General features: G+C 42.4%; 1 protein-coding gene across 3 annotated transcripts in view; it reads left to right on the top strand.

The window, feature by feature from the left end:
• The window catches only part of gfra1a (gdnf family receptor alpha 1a), a 76,378-nt gene that overhangs the window by 1,971 nt on the left and 50,155 nt on the right, over positions 1 to 24,252 (top strand). Inside the window, exons 1-4 of one of the 3 annotated variants that reach the window (XM_020087566.2) lie at positions 510 to 1,027; positions 1,430 to 1,723; positions 2,594 to 2,674; positions 14,174 to 14,329. In XM_020087566.2, the coding sequence (XP_019943125.1) occupies positions 973 to 1,027; positions 1,430 to 1,723; positions 2,594 to 2,674; positions 14,174 to 14,329 (586 nt within the window). In that variant the 5' untranslated portion in view covers positions 510 to 972. Of the gene's footprint in view, positions 1 to 509; positions 1,028 to 1,429; positions 1,724 to 2,593; positions 2,675 to 14,173; positions 14,330 to 24,252 lie in introns of those variants that run through there. The other 2 variants (XM_069539288.1, XM_020087575.2) reach the window with 2 other exon arrangements.

The following is a 24,252-nucleotide window of genomic DNA, read 5'->3' as shown; positions in this document are numbered from 1 at the left end:
TCATTTTGTCACTCAAGTGGCACCCACTTTAGAATGTGCATTGTAAGCTCCTCTACAGGTTTAGCCGACTATATTAATCATGTCATAAAAATGCACTGGAGTCCTGCTCTTTGCCATCTGCCTGTCAGCGCAGTTACACTGAAATGTAAAACCAGCCCACACTCATGCAGACTCCATGACTTCAAAACGTATTAAATACAACCACACATGCCCTCTGAGGTTACGTAGCACTGCCTGTGTTTATTTTAATGAACTGGATAAGTGATTATGTTCTTTTTTTCTACTTTAGGGAGAAAGTTAACATTAAAAAAAATAAACCAGATCATAATAACCCAAACAAAGATTTGCAGTTAATGCGCAAAATAATCTCCGTGCTTTTGTTCACCCATTGGCTCATTAGTGAGTTAATTGAACTCTGCGCTTATTGTTTGAATGTAGGTGCTCTCACTGCATCATGTACCAACACTTGGAGTGAGTTTGCTGTGATATATCTTATAGCTAATTCATGATACGATGACTGTACTTCAGTGCGAAGGGGGGGAAGCTGGCACTCTCCTCCTGCTGAATGCGCCAGACAGCAGTGGGGCTCCAGTTGGCTGTGTGCGCTCAGACGCACAGACGCAAGCATCCATCCCACTGGCTGGAGTTGGAGGACACTCGCCCGCTTCGCCTCCACCGCTGCGCTGGTCTCTTGTTTTCTGTCTCTCGGCGGTGAGAAGACAGGGAGGAAAGAAGTAAAGACATCTAGAGTATACAGATAGTGAGAGAAACTGCATAATCGGGACCGGACACTTTTCTGGAAGGGGATTATCTCTCGCAGGAGGCGAAGCTGGATGTGTTGTGCACAGAGGAGCGCACGCTGCTACGTGTTTTCAATGGATTTCAAAGCGGTGGAAGTACCCTGGGAATTAAACTGCTCTTAAGTTGCTTTTAGTTCGCACATTTCGTTCTTTGCAAGGGTTTATTTTTCACATGGAGACGAAGACAATGATCCTCGCAGGGTTATATGTCCTCCTGCCTCTTTTGGGTAAGTTTTACCTCAGTAATTCCCACCGACCTCTGTTGTTTTGACACGAATTTATCCCGTGGATGCATATACATGTTTATTTGGTGCTTTTTGTGAGCTGTAGTTTATAACATGTGTGAGTCGTGCAGAGGCAGAGGCTGCTCACTGTTGGAAACGTGTTGAGTCCAAACTGCTCGAAAATGAAAAGTCTGCATAATGGAACTCATTCAGTTCAAATCTGATTTTAATTAGTGTTTATTTACTGTGTATCCTCTGTATACATCTGTGGTGGTCGATGTGTTTTTTCATGTTGTACAGAAAAGCTAATTCCTGTCATCTTTCCCCTTAAACAAGCTTGCAAAGTGATTAATAAATCCTAATATACTATGATTATTAATGATGTGATTAATACTGTGTGTGCAGATGTGTTGTCTTACGCCGAGGAGAACCTGCGCCGGCTGGACTGCGTGAGAGCCAGCGAGCAGTGTATGAAGGAGCAGGGGTGCAGCACCAAGTACCGCACGATGAGACAGTGCGTGGCCGGGGGCAAAGAGAGCAACTTCAGCATGGTGACCGGCCTGGAGGCCAAGGACGAGTGCCGGAGCGCCATGGACGCGCTCAAGCAGAGCCCGCTGTACAATTGCCGGTGTAAAAGGGGCATGAAGAAGGAGAAGAACTGTCTGCGCATTTACTGGGGGATCTATCAGACATTACAAGGTTGGTGTTTAGTGCTTGCTGTGGGTCTTAAAGTTGTCAGCCCCTTCAGCAGAGATTATTTTTAATTTGGTAATGTTCTCACAAGTGTATATGTTTTCATGTGTGTAGTATGTATATCAGTATATCAGCTTTTCTCTCTGGGTAATTCTCTACAACATCCCTCTCGGTCTTTGTTTTGCGTCTGTGCACTGCAGCTACAGTTCATGTGAAATGCACATTCTCTGAAAACGTTTTCTCATCTAAAGGGTGAGATGATTAGTTGTGCCTGCTCCTCCCACTACTGTATGGAGGGGTCAGCATCAGTCCACCCTCCTCGCCCCTCCAGCTCTGTTGCCCTCCCCTACCCTTCCTATACCTCAAACACAGAAACACACAAAAAAATATCTAGCACACACAGCTCTGTATCTATTACCAGTACAATGTCATCAAACACAATCACTCAACTTCCCTTCAGATTTGGACCCTGACTGGGTTCACACAGCAAATGGTCCTGCAGAGCCTGGGCCCACTTTTGACCTCTTAAATCACATCCCTTGAGGGTAATGGAGCGTGAAGCTCCTCAGCGCTGGCACTGCCATCTTAAAGTGTTGATCATGGCGGGAGGGGGAGGCCTTTTAGTCCCTAAACTGCATCCAACCCGTTGCCAGCGAGTCGACTTCCAGTTGCGCAACACAGCTGACCAACCTGCCTAATCAAGCATGTGGAAGTGTGCCAGCGTGGATATCGACTGGCCCAAATAACCCATGTCACATGCAGGCCAATGTGAGGGGTGCAAAATGATAAACAAACAGGAAAGGGTTAATCCATCTATCTATCTATCTGCCTGTCTTACATATATCTATTGATAACAATTGTTTACCTTCCTCACAGGCAATGATTTCTTGGAGGATTCTCCGTACGAACCTGTGAACAGTCGTCTCTCTGACATTTTTCGCCTGGCTCCCATCATTGGTAAGAACAAAATCTTCTTCTGTGGAGGCTTTCTCTCCATTTCTTTCTATTTGTTGTTCTCATTGTTTCATTGGCTGCCTGTCTCAGTTGAGAGGTGGTTAAAGCTCCAAGCTGTGCATGCTCTCACCGAAGGTTATCCCTGTGTCAAGTATTTATTTTCCCTCAATCTCTCCTCTATCTGTCTTTCTCTCCCCTCGTTCTCGCCCCAGAAATATTGCATGCTGGCTGGACCTGACCTTGCATGGGGAGCTATAGTTCTAAGTCTCATCGAGCAGCGGGTAAAAGCTTCAGATAAAGAAGCGGCGGCTCTCTGTTGTTGTGGTGTTTTTGGCTGTTGTTTTGGACAGCTTCCTCCCATGGCTGCTTGCATCCACTTGTTGAAAAGAGCGAGCGAGCGAGTGAGTGAGCAGCTCTGTGAGTAATGTGGGAGAGAGCATGACAGTCAATTTTCTGTTCAGAGCTGTTTGAGGTGGAAGATGCTGTGCCGTGCCTCTAGATGGCGATGTTATTCCCTTCTTCACAGCCACGCAGGTACTCTGTGGTCCAGTGGTGGAGACTGCTGTGGGTACTTGAGAGCCTGCCCTGTGAATGTGGTGCTGCTTGGATTGTTGCTGTTACACTGCAGGTGATGAGAGCCAGTTCAAATCAAACAGACACATTCTGACTCCTCATCCTCAAACAACAGATATTTTGACCCTTTTTTGATAGAGAGGCGCCTTTTCCTTCTGTTACCTCCGTCGTATTCTGTCTCACAATAGGCTGATTTGCTCTAAACCTGTGCTTCTCCCAGAGCCGTGAGGGATCATAATGTGTGTGGTGAGATGCACAAATAAACCAAATCTTGGACTGGGTATCGACTTCATGACCAATTTGATTCTAAACAAACACAGTTTGAGATGCCAGCTTGTTTTTGGTAAGGCCTTTTTTCCCCTCCTCCTTCTTTGAAAGATAAAAAAAACACCACGTCACATTATTCAGTTTATTTGCCGACTAGTCTCAGGAAGGACACTCACAGGCCAATAAGTGTGGGGACAGACAGATTTATAGTGTCATTCTTACAGCCTCTCCTCATTCTTATGTTGATTGATGGCTTGATATGCATACAATACATCTCTTTGTAAGCACCAGCGATCAGCAGAATACAGTTACGGAGAGTGACGTGCCAACTTTGGATTCTTCCAATTTTTACTTAACCTGTACATTATGTTTTGTTTTGCTTGATGTATTATTTATCACTTACAATGTCAAAAATGTGTGCTTGCGTGTCTTATATCTCAGAGCTAATAGTGAAGTCCAAAACCCAGAAAAATACTATTTTTATTAAAGTAAGAAATAGGAAATATGCACATTTAAGAAGTTGGAATCAATTATCCAAAAGACTCAAATGACTAAGGAGTCCTTGAAATGGATATTTTCTGTAGAGAAGAGTAAAATACACAAGTCGATGTTTGAGTGCACTTTACACTTACTGTTTCTTTAGCTCAGAGACCGTTGTCGTGTACATTAGCAAAGGCAATTCTATTAACAGACTTCTGCAGCACGTCCACATATCTGCTTTATTTTGATTGACAACTTTGCATCTCTCTTACGTCAGATCGGTGTTGGGTGAGGAGAATAATACATTTGGAGATTTGAGGAGATGTTTGAGGGTTAATCAGTGAATAGCTGGGTGAAGCAGCAGCAGCAAGCATGAGATTACTCTGCCTCCTCTGATGTGTTTTTTGATCATGAATACAATTGTAGAATTGAATTAAAAAGCAACGTGACAGACAAAGGTGTGAAGTGGAAGTTAAGAGCTTGTTTTGATCACTGACTGCTTTTTACACTATGGTAATTAAGTCTTGTTTCACACAGAACCTTATAGTGATAAAGGAGTTCAGTAAAATTTGATTGTTGTTCTCATTGTTGTCTGTATACATACATCCTGTTACATAACTCTTACATAACCTACAGATTTATTTTAGACTTCTTTATGAAAGATAAAATATGAGGTCAGATTTGTCAAATGTCTCAGGTTCCTGTTAGATCACGTCTGCAGCGTGTGGTCAAGCCCCCTATTTATTTCAGGAGGCTCTGTGAACATCTGTGATGCTTGTTTCAGTGAGGCAGTACATCACAGAGGCTATAGGAACAATACCCAGCCTCTGCGATCCTGTAATTCCATAGTCAACCCTGTGTCTCTGACCGAAGCCATTAATCTCTAGTGACACTCATACATACAGTCCACAGATGCACAGATGCTCATAAACACACACACTGCTGTGTCCTGGACACCTGTTCCCAATGACAAGCCCATATGTGTCGGTCTGATTTCATTATGGAGACATCCAGGGTGTTGTCCTGTATGTGAACGTGAAGTGGACCTCTGCAATGTCTTTACATAGAGAAAATCATTAAATGATACTTAAAGGTTCTGTATCATTCACGAATGTTGGCGTTAGCTAGCTGGTCAGCTTTCGTCCGGCTCTTGTGAAGAGGCTCCTGCAATCAGGAGTGCTAAAGTTACTGGATGATAACAAGTTTGCAAAACTAGAAGATATTAATGTTGTAAACAACTCTCATTTTGCTAAGTCCAGTTTTCAGCAAAACATAATATGTCAATCATCCAAAACTAATTGTCAGTGGAGTTCCAAATGCTAAATAACGAACATTTGGTTTTGTGCTGAGAGTTGGTTGTTTGTTGACATTAGCAGAATCCATATCAATGCTAAACTTCAGTACTGTGTTACACTGTGCTATAGGGGAGAAGGAGAAAGGCACTGAGGCAAAGCACAAGGGAACAAGCTTAAATGTCACATCCTATGAATTTTGCTAGAAAGTTCGTCCTAAGTCCTTTAGAAATCAGTCCAAAGGTTGTTCTAGAAAGTGAAGGAAGTTGCGTCGGGATCTTTTCACATGTTGGTAATAAAAAGATCAGTGCTCGGTTCTTTGTGCTCATGTAAAATAGAAATAAAGCTTATACCGCTGAGAGTAATCCCAAAAGTTTTAATGTATCTTGCACATTTACCATCTCTTTTTCCTCTTCACGTCATTGTCATTATGAGTCGCTTTAAATCTCTGGAAATGTGCAATACACATGTCTAAAGAAATGTCATTACATTTTTATTTAAAAAATTAAATATAACCTTCTGGCTGATGTGCGCACACAACATGCAGCAGCTCCACTGGTTTAATTTAGCTAATTATTTTCAGATCTTTGCCTGGGGCAGAGTGCTTTTACCTCTGGGGCAGAGTCCGGTGAGTCACAGTGAATATCGCGCTCCTCTGCACTAAAAATGAGCAACTACTGTTGTAGCAGAGCAGCAGTCTGCAGTGGTTAACTCCTCACTGGTGCCTTTAGAGACAGAAAATAAAATAAAATGACTATCTACTGTAACTACAAAAGTAGCTGCACAGTATTTAACATTTGTTATTTTTAGATTTGAGTATGACTATTTAGAAATAGCTGTTTTAAGTGTTACGCAGCGATACTTGGTGATATTTCACGCTGGAAACTCCCACAACTAAAACAGCGACGTTTACTACATGAAAGATTTCAGTTATAAGGGGTGGTACCAATCACAACAATAGCAATAGGCCATATAACAATTGGTAGCATACAACTGTGGCTTGTTGGCTTCATTTCTGGCTAGTGGAGATGTGTCGTCCATGGTTGAATTGATGTCGCTGACACATGGGAGACTCCTCTGCTTTCCATGCACACACCTCACGCACACAACCAGGAATAACTTTATGCTTAGGTCGAACCTGTCATGTTTTCACAGCTGAGCATAGTAAATGGTTTTATCACATACTCTATATTCCTCTTTTTATAGTTGCCATTTTGTTATTGCAAAGAAGTGATGACAGCTTTAAATATGGAACCTGTGAACGTGACCTGCACACAGGAAGTGGTGGTGTCAGGGATAAAGACGTGTGTGAGGATATGTCAAAACCACACCTGTGTTTTTACTTCTTAATTTCTATACCATTTTTACTTTAAGCTGTTGATTACTTAGCCCCTAGCCCACCAAAAATATTCCTGTATTCATTTTTCTGTTTTCAGCCGCTCTACCTGTATTGATGTCTTTGTCTCTGTTAATTAAAAGGCTCAGTTAGTTGGTAAAGGCACTGATACCACTGCTTCACTGTTAATGGAAAATAAAGTGTGTTTATGTCACTTTACATTGTGCACATGTGATAATGACACACAAAGACACAGACAAGTGTCTGCTGTGAAGAACTAAAGACACATTTTTAGTGCGTGTGCTGCATTTCTTCAAATTCACTGCATTTACATTGGTAGATTTGGATTCAACCCTCATGTGAACTTGGAGAGATGTAAGCTTTGTAAGATGCTATCTTTGTAAATCAGAAACCACACCACATGATTTCATATAAGCTCAGAGGAAGGAGAGAGTGGAGTTTAGATGAAATGGCCGCCTTCCTGCCCATGTTTATGAGTCAGTGATCCATGCAGGAGGGAGCAATACAGAAAGGGAGAGCATTATTCTGAGATTCAAGCTGACTTAGAATTACTGCCACACCATTTGTCCCCGGCTGCTGGAAAATCAAAGCTGTGGAAATGGATGAATACACATCCTGGGCTGTTCCATATTCTGTTCTCTCTTCAAGGTACCTTTTGCCTCCTTTCAAAACATTTGTCTCCATCATTTTTCTCGCCCTCTTCCCTCTTGTCCTTGTCCTTTCTGCATCGTCTTGTTATGTTGATACTTTGAATATCTGGAATATATTTCCTCCTCAGCGCTCCTGATCATCTTGACCTCTCATTTGTTATTCCTCTGGCGTGCGCAAAACACAACTGAGTTATTCTTGACATTTCTACATCTTAGGAACGGTTGACATGAAGGTTTTTTGGCATATGGCCACAAAGATTTAAGTGCATGATTCTTCTGTTTACAGATAAGACAGTGTGAGCCAACTGTCATTTAGCACAAGTGTGATTAGAGGGGAGAGAAATGTAAGGCGGGGCAAAAGTGACGGGGACAAAATCGACAGCCTGGGCCGCAGCCAGAAACGTCTAAATGTAAATACAACAGCTGTGGTGAAATGACGGGGTGGTAGTGGGTGAAAATGGATGAGAACATCCAGGAGGTGCGACCTTTGAATAAAGATGAGTTTACACTATATGGTTTCCACACTGACCTTTTAAAGTAGAAAACAGTAGTGATAATGTAGCGCTGAGGTTGGCAGCACTTATCTTAAACTACAGTTTGGACTTCAAAACTTTATGGTAAACAGCATATGGAATTTAAAAATGTTTCCAAACCCTTTATGCTTTGTTTTTCTTTGTTCTTGCGAGTCAAGGGCATAAAGAAGTGAAAGTTAAATCTAACTCACTTGAGACAGAGTTTATGCAGTGTATTGCTATTTATTTCCAGCCTGTAAATACATGTTTTTTTCTATGAAACCGTGTTCTCTGGCTTGACATGAATTTTCCTCCTTATAGTGTATCGATGTCTGTTTGGCTTAAACTCTCCCCTTAATCTCTGTCCTCCTCCCAGTTGGCTGGTATCTGTATATCACCCACTCACCACTCATAAGCCCCAATATGCCAAAGCTCAATATTTTATCTTTTCCATGTGTCAAGCCATCAGACGCATCTTGTCCTCCTCCCCCTCGTCCTCCTCCCTCCCTCCATGCCGCTATAGCGAACTCAACCTTGGAGCACAGTTGCTGCAGTGAGTGCATGTACACGTGTATGTGTTGTGAGTGTGAAAACATCTGTAAGTGCCTGGCCTGGCTGTCAAAGCCGAAAGCAGTGCTTAGAATCTCCCTGTGCTGACATGCAGGGCTGAGAAGTTGTCAGCACCTCTCAACCACTGGCTGCAGACGAAGTCATTCTCATTACGAGCTGCCACTGTTTAGAGATAAGAGTGTCTACCGCTATCTCTTTCCCTTCTCGTGTTCGTGCGTTTGTGTGCACCTGTGTGTGGGATAGAGTCAGTGAGGGAATGCAGAGTTACAGAGGTAGAAAAATCATTTATCGTGCCGTATCTTATGGAGAGAGCGGGATAAAGAGTTGCCTGGATGTTTTCTTAACTTTATTTCTCTGACTTTATTCATCGGTTGACTGAGCACACTCGCTCACTCTCCTCTGTGCTTCACATTTATTCGGTCAAATGTATTTGTTGCTGGGAGTTGCTCTGGATATGAACTGTCCCACGCTGTTTGCCACCAAGCAGATTTAGTGTTTACTCTATAGAATATTGTTGTTGAAAGAGTGGGCGTTCCTCAGTGATTATAAATAAGTTTTAGTTGTGACCATTAGAGCAGCAGGTAGTGTGTGTTCATTGTTATTCTCTTAACACTGGTAGAAATACATTGATTCCATACTGATATTGGTCGATTCTGACTCCAATACCTCGTTAAATAAAGTAATTGAAGAAGTTCTTTTTAGATATCTGTGAACATCGGGCTGATCTTCAGCGCCAGTCTACTAGATTATGTTATGTTTGTCTGTGTACATTCACTGTGTCATCAGTCAGCAGGCCCTCCCACACAGAGAGAGAAGGATGAACGGTGACTTTATCAGAGACACATAAAACAAATAGATTTATTAAATAGAGAAAAAGAGTCCCTGCTTAAGTGAGTTTTGTGTTCTTCTGGGAACGTGCAGCTGATGAGGTCGTGAGTTTCCTGGCTTAGTTTTGGCATCGCAATCATGCACTTCTGACCTCACCGGCGTACTTATAAACCCTTTAGCATCATTTCTTTGAAAACTACTTCTTCATCTTCATAAGCTAAATGACTCAGTTGCCTGAAGCTAATATCATTCAAGCTGCATCATTTACAGAGATGGTTTTCTCTTTCTGCATGCCGATCAGACACAAGAGCTGCAGCTCGACTTCTACTCGGACTCGCATCATGTTTCATTTTGAATTTGAAAGACTTTTCCAGACAGTTTCATCCAGAGTACTTTCCTCTTGCATACACTCGGTGTCTTGCATATTCATTCCTTACTTGTTTTTCTTCCCTTTAGCAAAAACACAAGATGCTTCAAAACAATCACAATACTTTGACTTTACCATTCAACACACATGCTCGGAGAACCCATCTGGCAAAATATACACGGTTGAAGAACATGAAACCTTTGGACGTGTGCCACGAAGGTTTAGCAATGTTAGTTGTGTCTACACAGAAAACTATGAAGCTGCAATTTTAATGTCTTGATCAGCTGTCTATGGCTTTGATTTACTCTATACGTATGCTACATGTATGTAAACATGACCCAAAGTAATTTTCATGATTCAAGTCTGTTTTCTCACATTTTGCATGTTTAACGGCAGCGATTGCGCCTTGAGCTCACACAGATGGCCCACACTTAACACTGTGCCTGAACTCATCGTGTGTGGACACACCGAAGCAGCTGCTCCTCGACTAACGTGCTGCTCAGACTGCGTCTCCTGCACAGACGAGGTGTAAGGATCGCACTGTGTAGTCTGTCAGTTGGTCCATCTGTTGGTCACAACACATTTGGCTGAAAAGAATCTGTCAACGATGACTGCAACACATTTTTGGCACAGACATTCCCTAACTTTAGGAGGTTGGCTGTGATGACTTCAGGGATTTTTCCTCCAGTGCAACAAACATGTTTTTTAATTTGAGATAATTATTATTAGTTATTCTCAACTCAGCTACTTCACCTAATCTTCAATTATGAGAAAGTTTAAGTAATTCTTGTACTTGGATATTCCTTCATATGTGTTGTTCTTAACAAAGGAATTACATTTATGTTATGGTCTTAAAAAGGTCCTAAATTTAACTTTAACATAAACCCAGATGTTTACTGTTTACTCAGCTCTTCTAGTCATCATTTTTCTGATACACATTCTAAATCTGCTTCTATGGATCCAGCCGTTGTCCAAGGCCTCATTTACAGTTCTGTGTTTGTAACGCTCCAACAGACCTCGCCGTCTACAGGAGTTTGTTTTTTTTAAAAGAATTCCAAGTCCACTGCTGACATTAGTGTCCCAGTGCCTTGTCTCATATGAAGCCTAATCAATACAGTACCGTGTTAGATTGGAAACTTGAGGCTGTGTCTACAAGAATCTATTGATTTCCTTCTTTTTCCCCTGTTCCCTCCTCCTTTTCTGCCGAAGCTCTTCCGCTCAGGCCAGGATCAAAAGATTTTACCCTTCAGCAAGGTTTGAGGTGTTCGGTTCCAGACTGAGCCCCGCTGCTTTGTTCTCGGAGAAGGACACGGCCTGTTGGGGATTTGTGTTTTCATTGACCTTGTCTCATCTTGGTACAGTTGATTTTGTTATGGGAACTATATCCAAAGAGATTTATGGGGATATTTTAGTTAAATATAGATGGAATGAAGTTGTTGTTGGTTTGGGAGAAAAGGCTGAATACTTTGTGTGAGAGAGCTTATTCAAACTCAGTGGTTGCTGTCAGCTTGCATTGCAAAGTCTATTATATTATGCATCAAGGACTAAACTTAGATCAGACTTAAGGTCCTGTAGGGTGTAAGAACATCTTTATACTCCATGTCTCACAGACTTTTATTTTTCCTTGTCCAAACCAGACATTTGAAGACCCCTCCCCGTGCAGCAACATGTCAGCTGGCCTCTTAATTCACCCCACTGTTTCAAATTGACTCATCCAGCTGTGGGACCGTTGGCAGAATAATTCTAACAGCAGCCATATCATCAGGTTGCCAGTCGTAATCGCAGACTGGCACACCATGAGCCAAGCAAATCATTTAGTTAAAGGTGACCACATTTGAGTCCCTCTGAGGGGTTTGTGATTGGATGTGAAGTGGGGGGGGGCGGTGATTCATCATAGTTAATAAATACAGTTGACAGCTCAAATCAGCAGGAGGGAGCATGTGCCAGGTCTGCCTCCTGCCACTGCTTTCTACTGCATGCAAATGTGGACGATTAACTTTTTACACATACAGTTGCAGGCACCTACACAGGTAGAGGACTGATTGATCCAAAGGTTTCTATGTAGAAACATGGATGATATATTTTATTAGTTTTTGAGATATGCCCATTTTTCTCTGGTGCTACATTAACAGATCAGAATATTTAGTAGCACACGTTACGTGATAACATCATCACCAGCATTTAACTTGATGAGGCAGAACACACAAACCTTTCTGCTGCAAAAACAATTAATCCCCCCTTTTTTTTTACATCAAATTAAACAACAATCTCCCGGTCATGTGTTTTGCTCAGCTGGTCGTGCAGGCTGACCAGTGGCAGGTGTGTCCAAGTCACGGCCTTGTGTTAAGCTGCTGCTCTAAGCCCTCAGCTGCACTCAGTTAACTCCCAGGATTAGCTCGTCCATAGGCTCCAAACGTCAGGGCTTTCAGTGATGCTGTTGTGTCTTAATAGAATTTCATACCTTGAGCTATACAGTTTCATTCTTTCATAGAAGTGGATTAGTAGAGATATGCTTCTTCCTCTTCTGGAAATAGCTGACATGTCTTAATTCTAAGTCTAAGATGCCAACAGAGACCAAATTAGCGTTGCGTTCTTTGTAGATTAGTGAAATATCCTTCGACTGATTGTTTCAACGTATATTTTGTCTTTTACACAACAGAGTAAGATGACTAGTAAATTGAAAGCTTTACCTTGCATTGTGTCTGTAGTGAAAAGTGTATATTCTGTATATATCATCGTTATATTTTTATTTCTCTGTTTGTTCTCATTCACTTGCTCTTTTGTTAACCCCTTTAATAAGAGTGTCCCCGGGGTGAGATCTTATCTTTTTACGTGTTTTTACTTACTCTCTACTTTACCAGCCAGGACTGTTAATTTACTGAATGTGGTGGTTCCAAATCCGTGCAGCCATGTGATGCCATGGTTGTTAAACTAATGGAGTGCAGTGTTTATTTTTGTCACCACATCTGGTTGTTTCCTGTCGAATTGCAAAGCGCTGCTTTAGTTTTGTCGCAGTCTTGATTTCCCGAGTCATAAAAAACTAACTCCACACTTTCATGACTGTTGCACACATGAAATAAAAAAAGATTAAAATGTGTTGTCATGATGCTATTTCATATACTTGCTTCATTGGGCCCACGTTTATTCTGTACGCTGGTGCAATCGGCTTTCATCCAAATTGTTGAATATGTGGCGGTGTAATTGTCACATGTGTCAGTAGCACATTCCGGTTTCCATTGCAGACGGTGGCTGATGCATCTGAAAATGATTTGGTTGTTGATTATCATCCACAGCTTTTTAGTGATGTGGCTTCACACGGTTATTTAGAAAACACTTTTCCAGTTCATTGCGATTTTCAAATAACTTTTTGGCTTTCTTGTAGAACAGCAGGATAAATATTGTTCTCTGGCTTAGCATCTTTTCGAAGGTCCCCACTGGTCGATTGGAATTTACACTCTGTCCCCCGTGACCGTGTTTGTCAACAGCCCCAGTGCGTCTGATTAAAGCCGTGTCTCTAACTAACAAACGCCTCTCTTTGGAGAATAATAGCTTTACCCCTGTTCTCTCTTTCTTCTCCCTTTGTGCATCTCCTTTTGATCACAGAACAGCAGCATCCCTGAAAAGCAAACACAGCTTTAAACAGGCACACACATGAAAGCCAAGAGCGCTGACACACACACACACACACACGCACGCACATGTGCAAGAATGCATGCGCCCGCTGGCACCCAAAAACACACAAACAGTATCCAGCTGAGTTCTTGTTCCGTGCCAGTCTTGCTCTCAGAGATGTTAAATGAGGGCACTGATACATAAATTTGCATTTGTTTCATCAACAACTGTCCTCCTAACTAAAAATCTATAACTGCGTGCCCCCAATTTGCCAGGCAGCTTCAGATGCATCTATTCTGGGCTCGCTTCATGAGAGTCTCGCACAGTGTTTGATCGATTTCAGTTGTGTGTACACACTCTCTTCACACACAAGTGGGCTATATCGTGATCTTTCCCAAGTTTGTCGAAGAGTAATCTATGAAAATGCAGCACAAATTGTTCTTTGTTGCAGCAGTGTTTTTTATTTTCAATTAGAGCACAGGCAGCTCTGGCCCGAGTCTTATATAAGGGTTTATAAGAACAATGGGAAAGTTGTGGAGCTTGTGAAAAACCTCTCAGCTGGTTTAGAGCATGATTTGGACCAGTTGGTGCTTTCTTGATTGACATTGACACTAAAAGAGCATTGGGCTTTTACTGACAATGTCTGCTGCAGATAAGAACTATACTCCCTCAGTGATGTTACAGACAAAGATTCCTCTCTCCCTCTTCTCTTCTGTAGCATACTTGGCTCATCTTACAGTTCTTCGGGCATCATTAGAAACCTTGCCCCCGTGTACCTCGTGTGCCTTTACCTTTGCCTTACCTGGAAAACACCCAGAATGTGACTTCTGCCCTTTAGCTGAATGATCTGAATGCTGTCTTTTCCGGTTCTTTGACCTTTCCCCTTTTCACCTGAGTAACATTTGGAGATTTGACCTCCCTGTGACCTTTATGCTCCCCGATGACCCCTGATGGCTGTTGGTTGGTGGTCCTGAATGAAGCGCATCTCTTGCAGAGGGTGGGGAACCTTGGAGCAGCTCCGCAACCTCGGCTCCAGGCAGGGGGGGCGCCCAGGGCAGAGAGCCCGTTCTGGGCCGTGGGAGCCCCTCCTCCACGGAACTTCTGGACCCCAGTAGAAACAGGAGAGCTCATCCCAATTGGGCCATACTGGGTAACGACATAGAGCTGTGTTTGTCTGTGTGTGTTTCATCATGCATGATTGTTTTCTTAAGATTAAGTTAGACTCGCACCCACAAAATGTAAACAAAGATGGACGATATAACAGGTCCCCGAAAGTGAAGCCAAGGTGTCTCAATTACCTCCTAGTGGCTGGCTGGGGTATAGGTCATGAACCCTGCCTCCTCTATATTAGTAAATGGACCAAACTAAAGAAATCTCAGTAGGCTATACTTAAAACTATTCTTGCTCTGTTCATATCTGTGATATTTTAGCTTCATTTATAGATAGGGGAAGGAAGGGGAGACCTGGCGTCCATCTTTATTTACAATCTATGGTCAGAACAGAACATGGTTAAGACAGTTTATGTGACAGAATTTAAAATGAAATGGCAATAACAAGATAATTTATTGCATCTACTCCAGATATGGTTGAGATATGAGACTGGCTTTGTTGAAATCTGTTGAACTGGTCACTCGTATTTTAGCCTCCTTGGGATCAGATTAAGACGAGGTTATAGATTTTGAGTCCACTGGGACAATCTGAGAGAGGGGTCGGTCTGTTGGCCTGTCCGTCCGTTTGTCTGCTCACTCAGCTTTGTCATAGAGGGTTGACATGTCCTTCAGAGTTCCTACAGCAGATGTGCTCTCTGTTGAACAAACCCTGGAGAAGAGACGGAGGGATGGAGTGCGGCGAGAGACGGAGAGAAGTGTGGGTGGTTGAGGGAGTGGAAGAAGTAGAGGATATGTCATATTTTGATATCCCCACTGTGCCGTTTTGTCTTGAATTTCCATTTTAGAGGGCAGTCAATGTCCGTGTCTGCTGCATGAGTTTTATGGCCAAAAACAGCTTATTGCAGGCTGTGATGGTGCAAAGGAAATATTTCATTTGGCATCACAACCTGCTGGAATGTCTTTGTCAATAAATCAGACGGTTATTTTGCAGTTTATTTCGTAATTTACATTTTGTTCCAGAAATACATTACCCCCTGAGTGCACACACAGACATAGGCATGTCGTATTAATAGATTATTTTTGCAGACAGGAGCATCTCTCAATAACTAACGCTTGTATACAAACACACCATCATGTGTGGGTGCAGTATGTTTGTGAGCACAAGTGGCCAAAGAAGCAAACACAGAAATGCACATTCACGAGCAAGCACACAGGTTTTCTCCTGCAGCCGGTGCTGAAGGGGATTACATCAACAGGATTGTGAGGTTGAATCATACTGAATTGTGGGTTCTGACTCCAACCATCATCCCTCTTGATTGGATTAGGAGTGTTTCCACCTTGTTAATGCATATTTTCAATCTGGGAAGAAAACACTTGAATGAAATTGTCCCTTCAACTCTACACCAAATCCGTCACGTTCATTTGGACATAGTTCTAAGACTATTTAAGACACATATAAACTCTACTGAATCTACACATAGCTGCACATTGGTGCTAGTTACAGGTTCCTAGGAAGACATTTATGTAAAGCTCAATATGTTGCTGTGCCACTTGGTCTGTACAGTGTGTGTGTGTGTCTGTGTGTGTGTGTGTGTGGGTTAGAGTGAGTGAGTATTTTGCCAGTGTTTCCTGATAAGCTGGTGTTCAGATTAATTAAAAACTCCAGTCCCTGTGTTCCCCGACAGGAATATGGATGCTGCTGGAGAGGCTTAACTATAAACAAAGTTTCACCAAAACTGTCATTTAAAAAGATTCATCATCTCAGGTATAATAATTGTTGTTTAAGGCGTGTTGGAGAAGATTTATGGTGAAGAGTGCAGGCTGGCAGAAGTGCAATGGGTCAGTTTATTACACATCAACTGCAGCTTTTATACTGTTTGATAAACCAAATCGTTGCCAGCAGTGATGTGTGCACATGCGTGTTTCCCTTTACCAGAAGTCTGCACTTGAAGTGCATGGGGAGTGTTCTATCTTCCCACTATTGTGTGTGTGTGTGTGTGTGTGTGTGTGTGTGTGTGTGTGTGTGTGTGTGTGTGTGTGTGTGTGCACGTGTGTTTCTTATTTCTGGAAGTCTTTACTTGGGATGTGAGTGCATGAACATGTCCTTTTTTGGATAGATAAGGATACAAGTGGGAATTGGTTTTCCCCTATTTCAGCCCACTTCAAGTCCCAACAAGTTATACAACATTGTTCATTCACAGGTCGAGCTCTTCCAACTAGGCGCCGCAGTGAGGATGTGAAACAGAGGACATAAATGGATTGTCTTTTTTTACACTTTGATGAGTATCACTTGTTTCACGTTACGGGCATCTGTCAAACATTATTGTTATTGTGCATTTAAACCATAGACTGTTAAACAAATGGATGTAGACTCTGGGTTCAGAAAGTGAAGCCAAGATACTAGTATCTGACAGCTTGAATGACCAGCAGGGGGCGACTCCACTGGTAGTTTCTTTAGAAGTGTACGAGAAAATGACTCTACTTCTCACTTTATAACGTCAGTAAACATTTTCCTTTGTGTCTCAATCTCCAGTTTCAAGGCTTCTTCAATACAGCTGATGTTCATTTAGTAAATGTCAGAGTCAAATAGAGCAGAAAGCACCGTGGGTATTGGGGGCGTGGTTACACAGAGTGTGATGACAGCTAGTACCGTCCAATGGGCGTGTAGGTGGGCGTGCAATGTCCTTAAGCGCTCAGTCACGCCTAAAATATGGTTACTTCAGGTTAAAAAACAAGATGGCACCGTACGAAATGCCAAATTTATAGCTTCAAAACAGCAGCTCACAAATGTCTAGAGATTAAAAAAAGTAAAACTGCAGCTGCCTTTCTTCCAAACTGTTTCGAAATCTCCCTCCATTAACAAACGACACATCATGAACAGTTTACGTTGTTTCCAGAGGCCTCGTGATTGTGTTACCCAACTCAGAAACCAGGGTTCATGATCAAAAGCGCATAAACAGTAAACATTACTCTTACCACAGGCAAAACCAGCTGGGTACATCGACGATTATGATCCAACAGGATGTTTCATACAAGTCAGACTCTTTTAATATCATAAAATTGAACCACTGGTTTGGATCATAGCTCAGAAGTGTCTCTAATCTCAGTTAGGACGCCCTGACACACAATTGTGAAAAGATGGTTTAATGGTGCAACCCTTTGAGAGAGCGATACGTTTTAAACTGCATCGTCCACCTCCAGGAAATAATTTTTTTCCTTTCCAGAATATCTGCGATGTGGAGAACGGCTTCATGTCAGATTAAAAGAAGATGCCCGCTGGAGAAGCGGCCTCACTCTGAGCTTTTTTGTTTCCCAGGCAGGTCGAAATGTTTTCTTAAGCCGAGAACTGTGCAGCTCTTCAGTGAAAGGATGTGAAACGTCGTGTTTTCTTCGAGGAAGCATTTCAAAAGAAGTGTTTGAGTTCTACAGTCGAGAATCGAAGTGAAAAAAGGCGGAGGAACAAAACACAGTTGTATTTTTTCACAGAACTGACAAAGAACATGAAGTATTTAATAGTTCATACACGGGGCATGTGTTTTCATGATGTCGGTATAGATTTAGATATAGATTTTACATTTTTAACTTCTGAATTCTGGCTCCAGCTCGGCCCACGACCATCAAGAGGATACCTGGTATAGATAAAAAGTTTCGTAGAGTCAACAGAGCAGATCAAGTCAACCTCTGGCAGCAGTTAAAATGTATGTAAAAACCTGTTCCTGATTATTCTCTCTTTACCACCCAGAACATAATGTCACCATCTTGCTGCCTCGTCAGCTCCGCAGATTTGGCCACCGACCCGCTGCCTTTCGGATGAGCTGTTATCATTTAAATGACTCAGACAAAAATCTCCTCCTGAACCAAATGAGTCATGACTGTGTGAAAGAGAGAGAGAGCTTATTTCAAATCAGCGTTCAGAGAAGCTTATGAGGGGCCACGCCCAGAGCTTTTTATACTTTCACTCCATTCTTACAGCCTCAATGGAAAACACTGATGATTAATTAGAAACAGAGCTGTAAGGTAAATATATTATTTAGCTCTGTTTGAGTAGGCACATTTATTACTGCAATGCCTGAGACAAATATTACTAATCTGCATAAAATAAGCGTGGCGTACAGGGAGGAGGGATACATGAGAGATGTCCTGATTAAAAAGGTGAAGCCGTCACACACACGGGAAGATTAAATATTTCACAGTGTTTTAAAGCCACTCTATGACATTGAACGTCATTCAAACTGTGACAGTTACTGCGGGATATTCATTTTCCTGGTGTGAAGCAGGAGGAAACACGACAAAGTCATAAGACACAAAACCTGGACATTATCGTTGTTGTTCATAATTCATGAGAGAGACATACGTGTTTCCACTGAGGAGGCACAATAAGTGTACATCAAGATCGCAGTGATGTTAAGATTCAGGCTGAAAATAAAACATGGAACATGTATGAATATACTTATAATTCATTTTTAATGACAAAAATGGGTATTTATTTTTTATAAGGTATGTTTTATATATAATCTATTATTTATTTAAAATCTGCAACACATATTTCTATGAAAATAATTATAATAGTGATAATGAGGCAGAGGAATATAAATAAGACATGCACAGAAAACATATAAGAAGTTAAAGAAATCCAGAAAATGCCAGAGGCAAATTCACATAACAAGGCAGGGTCAATAACGTGGCATTACAATGTTTGTTTTAACCCATGACGCGTGTCCGCTCGTCCGCCTGCTCACTTCCCCCTGTCGTATTTGTTCGAGCGGAGCAGCACAGGTCATTGAGCGTGGCGTGAGCCTCAAAGGAGCGAGATACTAACCCCACAGGTTACCGGCACTGAGCTGGAAACGCCTCGCAAAACATCACACCGACTGTTCGCACATCTGCATTCGCACTCGTGTGTGTTTCCTACACATGCACGCTAAAAAGAAACAATAATGACAGGGAGAGCGTTTCAGGAGGGGCTTGAAATAGAACCACGGAGCGTTATGAGAATTGGAGCTGGCATGACCGTGCAACCTCAAGGGGATGGTGAGCGATGTGTGTGTGTGTGTGTTCTGGCGTCGCTATTATTCATAGTGAGATGGACGTGGTGCGAGCAGGTTTAAGGTCAAAGGCGACTGTAAAGAGGTGAAGCTGACCGACCCGGGGTCAAAGCACTTGAGGCGGTCCGACAGAACAACTTGCTGAGTGAAGAGAAGTTCTCAGGGACCTGATTCTTTGTTGTTTTCAATGTTTTATCCTGCTGATGTGCTGGAGATGAAGACGGAGCCGAACAGAGACATAAGACGGGAGAGAAGAGGCAGAGACAGATGTCAGCTGCCCCCCCCCCCCCATGTCTCTCTTTGTCTGTGTCCATCATTCCAGCGCTCTGCTGTGGTTGCTCACAACTTATACTTCATTCATTATTCACAGCTTCACATTGACTGAGAGCGGCAGACGTATAGCTGAACGGGAGCATGGAGAGGGACGCACAGACAAACACACTTATGTACATTGTGTGTGTGTTCGTGTGTGTAGAGTGCACAGAGCTGGCCTGGTCGTGCATCCTGCAGAGAGCCAGGTGTCCTGATGTGTGATTCACAATACTCTGCTGCGGTTCCTGTGGAGAATATCCATTTAAAATCACTGCTGTTATCACACACACACACACACACACACACAGTGCTCCTTTCTGTGGACTGAAAAATGAGCAGGGGCATTTCTTTCCCACTGCTCCCAGTACGCAGCGATAGTGGAAAGCTTGCGGGGGCTCAGACTCTGGCGGGCAAAGCCGCTTTGACTCGGCACATTGCGCTCCTGAGGACAAGCGAGGGGTGGAGACAATGTGAGAGCTGCTGCTGCAAAGAAGTGTTGACATTTTAACTGATTTGGAGTTTTAAGTGCTCACATATATTATCTATAGGACACGGAATACACCGTTAAAGCTGCGAAAGACCTGCCAAAGAAGAACTTGACTTATTGTAATGAAATATTACCTCCAATCATAGGAAGCCTGCAGGGATGAAAGTTATTTCACTAAAACGTAGCCTTTAAATAATGATATAATGAGCAGTAAAGCAGATAATAGAGCTTGTCTTCACTTTCACCTAAATCACATTATTAAAAAAGTCTCTCTTCTTCTGGAAGAACATTAAGTCTATTAATTTCCGTAGCTAACAGTCGTGTACCTGAAATAACTGTACGTTAAGATATGACTTTGGTCATTTAGATAATGTTTTGTAATTTAGGTTTGGACCATAGACATTCTTTCTTTTTAACATAAGAGTGTTTGTTTTATTGTACTTGAAAAATCTGTGAAATACAATAGCACATTGAGAGCAAACCTCCGCCAAGGCCCGACAGTCGGTGTATGAAACCACAACCACAGGCTGGTGATCTTAGTTTATTTGCAAACCTGCATAAAATTAGTACGTAGTTTGAAAAATTGGCCTCAGTTTCATATCTGAAGACCCGGTTGTGTTTCTGGCTTTTTACTCTGGTGACTCTGTGAAAGGGTTAGAATAAAGGTTAGATACTGTTGAGAACAGAGGTAGTTGCAGATTTAAATTTCATCCAGTTTCTGTCATAACAACATTGCATTTTGTATATCAGCTACAAACACACACACTGGGTTCGTCAGTCTCGCTTTGTTTCAGCCTCCCTGTGAAAACAACAGAAGGTTGCAGAACTTAAAAAAGCTCATACGAGTTTCAAAAAACGGCAAAAATAAAACCATGAAATCGCTCGGCAAGTGTTTAAAAGTCATTGAAAAGCACACGAGGACAGCAGGACTCCTGTGCCAGATCGCTGTGAGGCAGAGTGAGCTCGGTGGAAAACACCGGAGATAATGATGTAAATATTGGACATTAGGGCCGTTAGTGTTGTCGTTCAGCTGCACCACACTTCAATTATGCTGCATGTGCTGGTTGGATTCATTGTCTGGTCTGGACTTGGACTCCAGACATGTGAAAGTCAGAACATGAGGAGCTTTCTTTGGCTTCATGTGATGTGTGTGTGGTCCTGGATTACAAATCGAATCCAGATTTTTTTTTTATGGTGTCAGATTGAAGTTGTTGAGACTTTTACCAGTTGTTGATTTGCGTTGGTCAAAGTCCCGGGTCGGGTTTGTAATTTATGGCTTTTATGTAACGGTGAGGTTTTGCCACTGAAATTTCAACAGAACCATCAAACATCGTTAGAGGAGACGTTTCCCTCACCGGTCATGGATGGGACAGGACCTTCAATAAGGACAATAAGTTCTCAGTCTTTTCATTTTCTAAATAAAATCCATCCCAAGCAGCCATTATCTATACCACTGTTGCTTCAAGGGTTGTAGCAGGACAGGAGCCGATGTCCACACCCTGGACAGGTCACCATCTTTGCAGGGCTGACATACAGAGACACAAATTCAAACCTATGCAGCAATTTACAATCTCCAGTTGACCTAAGCTACACAGCTCTGGACTTTGAGAGGAAGTACCCGAAGAAAACCCACGCAGACGCGGGGAGAACATGAAATCTCCACACAGGAGCTCTGGTGGACCGGCAGGTTTGAACCCAGAACCTGTGACACCTCTGAAAGCAAAACCCCACATGTCTAGAAAATTAAGTATGCACCCGCTCTGCTTCTGTCTGCTTCTGCTCGAAGGACAAGATGTTTAGTGGAAAGAGAAAAACACGTCCGCCTAGTTAGAGGTGAAGACTGGTGTTGTGTAGGTGGTGTTGTGCGTCTTTTTTGCAGCGGTGTTAATGATTTAATGAGAATGTGTGTGTGTCTGTGTGCGTGTGTAAGCCGACTGTGTGCACACTTGAACTCTGGTCTCTGCCAGTGGCTCCTTCTGGAATTGCCCACAGTGCATTTCACAGGAAATACAAGTTCTAAAGCTTTAGAGAGTTAAAGTCAGAGTTGGATTTGCTGTGCAGCTTTGTGTGTGGTGTGGGAGAGAGCGAGTGTGTGTGTGTGTGTATTTATATATGTGTGTGTTATAGAAAGGAGACAGACAGAGCCAGTGAGCGTAGGCTGTGTGCTTAAACTTGCAAGATTTACATGCAAAGCGCTGGTGCTCCTGCATCTTAACTTGGGGAAGTGAAGGTTGAAATGTACTCAGTGCAAATGCGCTTACGACTGGCGAGGAAACCAATTTCATTTACGAGTGGGAACTCAAAGTAATGTATTCCCACACTCAACCACACTCCATCTTAACAGGTTTGACTTGTTTTCCTGACTAGAGATTTACACTCTGGAATAACCAGACTCAGATGTGATGAGTTAATTCGTCCGCAGCTTATTTGGCTGATGCACTTTGAGACAGAATTAGATCTCTGTGTGCACACTCGAATTAAACAGTCGCTCTGTGATGGCTCGGCTGTTAATGTTGTTGTTTGTTTGTACTGCTTCCATTCAGGTAAACCACTTCAGCCTGTGTCAGAGGTTTCCGGCATGTGAAGCGCTCCTCTGGGTTGCTGCGGAGATAAGAGGAAGGCAAAGTGTTTAAATGCTGCTGCAGTGGTTTCACTGAATGTGGGCGTATATATTTATGCATCAGTTCATTTGCTGAAAAAGAGCGAATTTGATCCCGATGGAGTCTGAGGTCATTGATGCAATTTAGCTTTGTCCTCACATGTGAACTTTAATGAGATCTTTTAACATGAACTGTGATGTGCATGGAGACACTACCTCAGTCAGCCTTTTCATTATTTTATGTATCGATAGTTTAAAACTTGACAAATTCAAGGTGTCTGATGCTTAATATGTTAAATTATGAAAGAAGAGGCTTCAAATCCAGATATTTGTGTGAATCTGAGTTGATATTTAAGCGTGTGTTTAAATTATAGTGTTGTGAAATGATTTTTTATTCATGTTTTGCAGCCTCGTCTGCTGCTGTAGAATTTAAAGTTAGCATAACTCATCGATGCTGCCTGGATTGTGTGTGGTTAGAAGGCAATGACCCCCCCACCCCCCCCTCACATGAAGTGGTGTCAGACTTTAGGAGCCCACTGTGTATATTAATTTTTTTAGTTAATTTAAGAGGGCACTCCAACTATCTCTTTTATGTTGTGCTACTCAAAGTCTTAAACATCTGTGATAAGAAACCAGTCGATGAATCCAAGCATCTCTCCTCACTGCATCTTTCAGGGCTTGATTTCGAAACCGTAAATCAGGACGAAGAGAACAGATGTGAGTCGGACCAGCCTCGCTGTGACTGCATCTAATCTTATTGTCCACATTGAAGATCATGTAGCAGCTCAGGTTGCAGCCAGACGTAGGTGAAGTTAATTGCAGTAAGCCAGCGTGACGTCTCACATGAGCAATTCATTTGTGTGCCCTCACTCAGTCTGAGCGTCGTGGGACTTTGTCCTTCAGCTCCCACAGATTAAATTCTTTCTGTTGCGTAGTTTTGTTATGTCGTGTTTTACCGTGAGGCCGCTGCTGGTGATGACAGTTTCTCTGTCCATCTTAGTGAGAGAACCCAATGCTTTCACTGGAGACACATCACACTGTTTGTGACAAATGAAAAGTGATATCCAGGAAAATAAAGAGCAGCTGCGAGTTAAAGGGATTGAATTTAGCTTTGCCTGACACGAGGAGTGGGAGGTGTTGGGATTATGGTGCAGAATTATGTTGCCAAAACAAAAATAAGGAAACTGCACCTCTGTGTCCGCAGCACAGCGGGACCAAAATAAAGACAGATTCTCTGGCTCGGATTTAAACTGCCTTCATTAGTAAATTTGCTCAAAAGATTCATTACTATTTTATATAGTATTTGTCTCATTTGTTCAGTATGATTCAAAGGTATAATATAAAAGTTGTAACATCATTATTTTGCTGCATACCATGGAGAATTCACCCCAATTCAAAAACACAACTCTCGCAACAAGCCTATTAAGAGCAGCAGATGATGAAGCCGTTGATGAGTTATTGAAACGTATATATTATCAAGCCCTCGGTAGTTTTATCTGAATCCTGAATTCTCTCACTCCT

The sequence above is a fragment of the Paralichthys olivaceus genome, chromosome 14 (assembly GCF_024713975.1).
Source record: "Paralichthys olivaceus isolate ysfri-2021 chromosome 14, ASM2471397v2, whole genome shotgun sequence".
In the NCBI taxonomy this organism is placed as follows: domain Eukaryota; kingdom Metazoa; phylum Chordata; class Actinopteri; order Pleuronectiformes; family Paralichthyidae; genus Paralichthys; species Paralichthys olivaceus.
This window is presented reverse-complemented; position numbering and strand designations above follow the sequence as displayed.